Raw genomic sequence first — 6,895 nt, 5'->3', positions numbered from 1 at the left:
ACAGACTTCATTAAAAACTCAAGCATCCTTTAAGTTCCTAAGGTTATTGAATATTTGATCTATCATGATATCAGGGTAAACTCTAACACTGTGCTTTGTTGGGACATATTGATCAACTATGAATAAAAAAAAATGGCAACATGACTGAGGATCAGATCTTTGATTTCATTGATGAGACACGAGACGACAGCAACGTGGTGCTGAATGATAAATAAATGACGTAGATAAACAATTTAACTTCCTGTTACTAACAGCACCTCCATCAGTACAGTCATCACTTCATCTCTGTCAGACGTTTTCTTTTTTAAGGTAAACTCTGTCTTTCCTCATCCTAAATCCTGATATTTCATTGATTCTGTTACTCGTGACGTTGGAAACTCCTTCCTGGAGATGGATCCTCTGAGGTTTCTACATTTTCCTGTTAAAGTTGGTTTGGAAGTTGTACTCTTGTTGAAAGTTGAGATCCGACGAGGCGCCTCCTTCAGAGGCTCCTCCCTCCTCACTGAGGAGTTGGCCTCACCTGCTGGCTCTCTGTCCTGATTGGTTTGTGGTTTGCTTGTGTTTGATTTAGTTTTGGTTAAGGATAGTCGATGTTAACAAAAAAACAAAAACTAGTGGCACTTTGTGGTCCGTCTTTCTTGAAGAAAATTGTACTTTCTTGATTCTTGTTATGTAATGTAATGTAACTCACACCTGCAGTTACACAACACCCACAACTCACTACTGATTACTGACCAAACCTACTATGCTTTGCTTAATTTTGATATGATTTCAATGAATCATTGTTTATTAAAATGGCGGCTGTGTGTTCTCTACGTTCTTTGTTGAGCTCTCACACGAGCGGCATAGCACTAGTTATCAAAACCAATCAGTGAAGTGTCGTCTGATAAACTTCATTTAAATAATATTTTTGACACGTCTGTAAAAAATGAAACTTTATTAAAACCTGAAACTGAAACGACACGTGTTTGTTTACATGCGACACGTGTCGTGAAAAGCCTCCAAGGTCCGAAAGTCACGCCACGTCGGAGGAAGTCCGTCCTGCAGGAAACGACCACAACGCTGACATGGCGACTGGAAGAGCTTGATGTAGCTCCGCAACCAGGTCTGGGGGGGGGAGACAGACAGGTCAGAGAGACAGAGACATCAACATTCAGAGAGACAGACAGGTGAGAGACAGACATGTCACAGAAAGTAGGTCATGGGGTTTTAGGTTTCTCACCATGAAGGAACGCACCACGACGTCGGGCATCTGGGGCAACTGGTAATGCAGCAGGGCGGTTGTGGCGTGGTCAGTCACCTTCTGGAACACTTGGTACTGAGACTTGGTCCAGATGTCCAGCTGCAGAGGGACAACAGACACATTGATATGGAGACAGCCAGCAGACGGGTTACCATGGAGACAGACAGGTGTCCAGTGACCTCTCACCTTTCCATCCTCGTTGTAAACATTCTCATTGAATCCTCGAACGACTGTTCGGTCAATGAACAGTGAACGCATCACAACAATCGCTTTTAACACCTTCCCCAGGGTCACCTGAGAGATAGACAGGTGAGGTTAGACAGGTCAGGAAGGTGAGGCAGGTGAAGAAGGTGAGACAGGTGAGTACCAGAAGAACAGCTGATGTCCCGTTAGGTCTGAACAACTCGATGGTCAAATCAGGAAACATCCTGCCGATCCGAGAGATGACATCATCCACGTACCTGTACACAGTATTACGCAGTATTACACAATACTACACAGCACGTATATAGAATAAACTAGGGTTGGCCAATCCGGAATCATGATCTGACATCATCCATTCATAAATAAATAAATGTGATCTTCAGTTTGTGTGAAGAGCGACAGGAACACACACACAGAGCTACACATACTTTTTTAGAGAGTATATATATATAGAGAAGTTTGTATCTTCACTAGCCTCATGTTTTGTGCTTTAAAACGTGTCATAGACTGTAATTTACAAAATAAGGTTTTCAAATCAATATTCCGGCCCCAGCAGTCAGTGTAAGACACACGTCACTGATCTCATTCAGATACACAATGGATCATGAACCGGATCGTTCTGGTCACTTTAATCCTGATGTCCTGGATGTGCACAGCATGTATTGTGTAGCAGATAAACTACATGCACAAATTGTGCACGTAGTGTATCACTACGTGCACGTTGTACACTCTGAGACCCTGACACGGTAAAAGACGACTGGACCTTTAATGTGCGTCTGTCCTGGTCCTGAAGTTGTGCTTGTTATAATTTTGCAGAGTCATCCATGTATGCAACGCGATGCATCAAAAAACGATTAATTTCCCCACCCCTTAAATATCCAAATGTATAAAGTAAAGCAAAGATCAGCCACCTCCTCTGCATGGAGGACATCAAGCTGTATGCTAGGAGTGAGCGAGACACAGTCCAGGACAAAGTGTCAGGGATTCAGATTCAGGAAGGGAAAGCGTCCACACAGAGGAAGAATCGAGCGGCTGGGGCAGTGCACAGGAACAACTGTGGCTTAGAGGAACCGAGTCCTGATGAAACGCACTGTACCACTAAAGGTGTTTGTGAACAACAGAGCTAAGACCCTGTGAGACTTCAGGCTCCGGACAAATAGCTACTAACCAATGAGACACACTGGTGTTGGACAAAGAACAGAAGATGGGAGACAGATGTGGAAATCCGGGCAGACACTAACATCAGGAAAAGGAGCATGACAAGTTCGAGATGTACCAAGAACTGAAAGTACACAACAGATGTGGAAGGTGAAATACAATGTGATCCCTGTGGTAGAGCATTAGAGACTGTGTCCCTCAAACTGATGTCCAACATCTGGAGAACATCTGTCCAGAAGAGCTTAGTCCTAGAAACACATTCTGATACCTCAACTCCCAGAACTCAGGTAGAGAGGAGAGGACATACAACCCCATGTGGTGGAAGGGAGATTATTACACACACACACACACACATACATATATACATATATATAAATAATACTAAATGTAGTGACTCACTGAGGAGGAAGTACCAGAGTACTGGGTTGGACTTTGGGTCGCCTCTTGGCTGAAGCTCCCATTTGATTTGCCGATCGTTTGAGTGACTGTTGGTTCAGCAAACTGGAAGCCAGACCAGCATGGTACTGCAACTACAAACAGATACACAACAGACACACACACACAGAAATATACACAGAGTCAAGACACACATCATCTTCTGCGGATCTGCTGTGTGAGCGTGAAGTGGTCCTGAGATCATGGTAACAAAAATACTTATTAATAAGACTCAATCGTTTTTGTTTTAATTAAAATTATTATTATTAATATTAGTATTCAATTCAATAATCCAGATAGTGAGGGATGTTTTTGTTTAGAGTTGCAGGAAATGTTTTGAATAGAAATGATGCATTTTTTCCCAGTGTCTGACTCTTAACTTAAGTATGAGTTTATTTATCGTAATTCATTTTGTCATCGCAAGATTCAACAATGTAATTACATATCACGTTTTCCTGATATAGTGCAGCCGAATCAAGATGGATACCTTGTTGGACCACTTGTTAGCTGTTAGCTGTTAGCATAGATACCTTGTTGGACCACTTGTTAGCTGTTAGCTGTTAGCATAGATACCTTGTTGGACCACTTGTTAGCTGTTAGCTGTTAGCATAGATACCTTGTTGGACCACTTGTCATTTGACTGACGCTTTTGTCCAAAGCGACTTACAGTATTTATGAGGAGCCATTTAGGGTTCAGTATCTTGCCAAGGACACTTCGGCATGATAGATAGAAAGATTACTTTATTCATCCCCGAAGGGAAATTAAGTCGTCATAGCAGCCGGTACATTTGAATACAATAAAATACAATAGAATAGAATAAAAAATAAAAAATAAAATATAAAATATTGCGGTAGAAAGAATAAAAACAGAAACACAAGATAAATGGGTAGATAAGGTGCAGTGGCAGATGATGGTAATAGTACTGATGATATGATGGTAATGTTATTGTTAGACAGTATATAAAAAATAGTACAGTATATATAGTATATAATATATATTTATATATGAAAGTAATTATACCAATATAATAGCAGTATATAGTAATAATAGCAGCAACAGTATATATAATAATAATAGTAAAATATAATAATAATAATAACAACATGTACAGAGATGGGGAGGAGTGGGATTTGAACCGGCAACCTTCTTGTTGGAGAACCACCGCTCTACCCCCTAGGCCACACCGCCCCGCTGTTGGCTGTTAACATAGATACCTTGTTGGACCACTTGTTAGCTGTTAGCTGTTAGCATGGATATTTTGTTGGACCACTTGTTAGCTGTTAGCTGTTAGCATGGATACCTTGTTGGACCACTTGTTAGCTGTTAGCATGGATACCTTGTTGGACCACTAGTTAGCTGTTAGCATGGATATTTTGTCCGACCACTTGTTAGCTGTTAGCATGGATACCTTGTTGGACCACTTGTTAGCTGTTAGCATGGATATTTTGTCCGACCACTTGTTAGCTGTTGGCTGTTAGCATGGATACCTTGTTGGACCACTTGTTAGCTGTTAGCTGATAGCATGGATACCTTGTTGGACCACTTGTTAGCTGTTAGCATGGATATTTTGTCCGACCACTTGTTAGCTGTTAGCTGATAGCATGGATACCTTGTTGGACCACTTGTAGGCCTGAAGCAGTTGTGAGTATAAAGGAGTTTTGTCCTGAACTGGATCCAGACTGAGGAGACCACTATTATGAAGAGGATGAGACTCTGATGGACGACCCACGAGACCACTGAGACGCTCCAGCTCACTGAGAGACAGAGGTGGGAGACAGGCAGGTCAGAGAGACAGGCAGGTCAGAGAGACAGGCAGGTCAGAGAGACAGGCAGGTCAGAGAGACAGACAGTAAACTGCTCTGATCAACACAGATTTTCAGAAAAGATTCAGCTGCTTTTTCAGGTATGTGTTTACATCTTCTAAACTAAACCAAACCCACTAAATTAAACTGAACTAACCCTATTTCAGCTGAAATGTATCTGTCATCTAGTGGAGACACGAGCTGGTTAAAATATTGTTTACTTTAGTTATGATATGTAATATTAAAATTAAAAAATATTAAAATTGTTTCTATAATAGTATTAAATCAAGTTATGATGTTTAATGTGTATGTATGACATTTCCACAGTAGAGTGTTTCCTAATAATACATAAATCTGCATCTGCCACTCAACATCACGACTGTTTGCTGTTCTGTCTCCTGACGGTGGAACAAGCTCCCCAGTGACATGAGGACAAAGTCCACACGTCTTCCTCTAAAGACTAAAGACACATCTCTTCAGACTCAAGCTTGGATAAAAAATTAAAGAAACTAAGAACACTATATTTGTTGCACTATCACGTCACCTACATGTTGCACTTCTGAATTCATATTTATGTTCCTGGATAAAACAGGAAGACGCTTCCTCTGCATCTAAGAAGTTTAGTCTGTCTGTCTGTGTGTTTGTGTCTGTGTATCTGTATGTCTGTCTCTGTGTGTGTCTGTGTGTGTGTGTGTGTATGTCTGTGTATCTGTATGTCTGTCTCTGTGTCTGTGCGTGTCTGTCTGTGTGTGTGTGTATGTCTGTGTATCTGTATGTCTGTCTCTGTCTCTGTCTGTGCGTGTCTGTCTGTTTGTGTGTGTATGTCTGTTTATCTGTGTGTGTCTGTCTGTGTGTGTATGTCTGTTTATCTGTGTGTGCGTGTCTGTCTGTCTGTGTGTGCATGTCTGTCTGTCTGTCTGTGTTTGTGTGTGTACGTCTGTTTATCTGTGTGTGTGTGTGTGTGTGTGTGTGTATGTCTGTGTATCTGTATGTCTGTGCGTGTCTGTTTATCTATGTGTTTGTGTGTGTATGTCTATTTATCTGTGTGTGTGTGTCTGTCTGTCTATGTGTGTGTGTGTGTGTCTGTCTGTCTACGTGTGTGTGTGTCTGTCTGTCTGTGTGTTTGTCTGTGTACGTCTGTTTATCTGTGTGTGTGTGTCTGTCTGTGTGTGTATGTCTGTGTATCTGTATGTCTGTCTCTGTCTGTGCGTGTCTGTCTGTCTGTCTGTCTGTGTGTTTGTGTGTGTATGTCTGTTTATCTGTGTGTGTGTCTGTCTCTGTCTCTGTGTCTGTCTGTCTGTCTGTGTGTGTATGTCTGTTTATCTGTGTGTGCGTGTCTGTCTGTCTGTGTGTGTGTGCGTGTCTGTTTGTCTGTGTGTTTGTGTGTGTACGTCTGTTTATCTGTGTGTGTGTGTCTGTCTGTCTATGTGTGTCTGTCTGTCTGTGTACGTCTGTTTATCTGTGTGTGTCTGTCTGTGTGTTTGTGTGTGTATGTTTGTGTGTGTATGTCTGTGTATCTGTATGTCTGTGCGTGTCTGTCTGTCTGTGTGTTTGTGTGTGTGTGTCTGTCTGTCTATGTGTGTGTGTGTGTCTGATTTAAACTGTAGATGTTTTCATACATTGATGATATATTGCTGGTGACGGACCGGGACTCACTTCAGGTCTCTGTTGACCGCCTGCAGATTGTCCTGGAACTCGGATATAAACTGCTTCTCTCGACCCTCCAGCGTCTCCCGGTTCTTCATCCCGTCTTTCAGGGACTCGAACACACGGCTCACACTGGAGCGAAGGGCCTGAATTCCATTTATCGCGTGAGAAAAAGCGTCAAGATTCACTCCGACGTTCAGCACGTCCGCCATTTTGTCTGTTTGCTCCTGGCGCTCAGAGATGACGTCAGAGAGTGACTAGAAACGTCCTTATGTACAATTATTTGATCAAATGTTTTATAATAAGTATTTAGTTAAAGATTAATCAAAAGTCAAATAATATATAATAAATAAACATGTTTAATCTGTTTATTTAACTTTTATTGTTGTTTACTCATCAGCCAAA

The 6,895-nt window shown here is 41.6% G+C and overlaps 1 protein-coding gene across 1 annotated transcript; it reads right to left on the bottom strand.

Moving 5' to 3' along the window:
* Nucleotides 1-922: 922 nt before the first annotated feature.
* On the bottom strand, nucleotides 923-6,746 carry med27 (mediator complex subunit 27). Its single transcript, XM_053420237.1, has 7 exons — nucleotides 6,500-6,746; nucleotides 4,651-4,795; nucleotides 3,005-3,135; nucleotides 1,611-1,704; nucleotides 1,430-1,537; nucleotides 1,223-1,342; nucleotides 923-1,107 (listed from the first exon to the last, which is right to left on the bottom strand). Exons 1-7 carry the CDS (start codon nucleotides 6,700-6,702, stop codon nucleotides 973-975), a joined length of 936 nt encoding a protein of 311 aa, XP_053276212.1. The 5' UTR covers nucleotides 6,703-6,746; the 3' UTR covers nucleotides 923-972.
* Nucleotides 6,747-6,895: the final 149 nt, after the last annotated feature.

The sequence above is a fragment of the Pleuronectes platessa genome, chromosome 4, assembly GCF_947347685.1.
Source record: "Pleuronectes platessa chromosome 4, fPlePla1.1, whole genome shotgun sequence".
NCBI lineage: Eukaryota > Metazoa > Chordata > Actinopteri > Pleuronectiformes > Pleuronectidae > Pleuronectes > Pleuronectes platessa.
The sequence above is the reverse complement of the archived record's forward strand: the minus strand, read 5'-3'. Positions and strand labels throughout refer to the sequence as shown.

Coding starts and splice junctions, on each gene's coding strand:
- med27 (XM_053420237.1), bottom strand. CDS start 6,702: ATGGCGGACGTGCTGAACGTCGGAGTGAATCTTGACGCTTTTTCTCAC. Junction 1,705..3,004: donor ACTCTGGTACTTCCTCCTCA/GTGAGTCACTAC, acceptor TACTGTGTACAG/GTACGTGGATGATGTCATCT. Junction 1,343..1,429: donor TTTACAACGAGGATGGAAAG/GTGAGAGGTCAC, acceptor GTCCCTCTGCAG/CTGGACATCTGGACCAAGTC.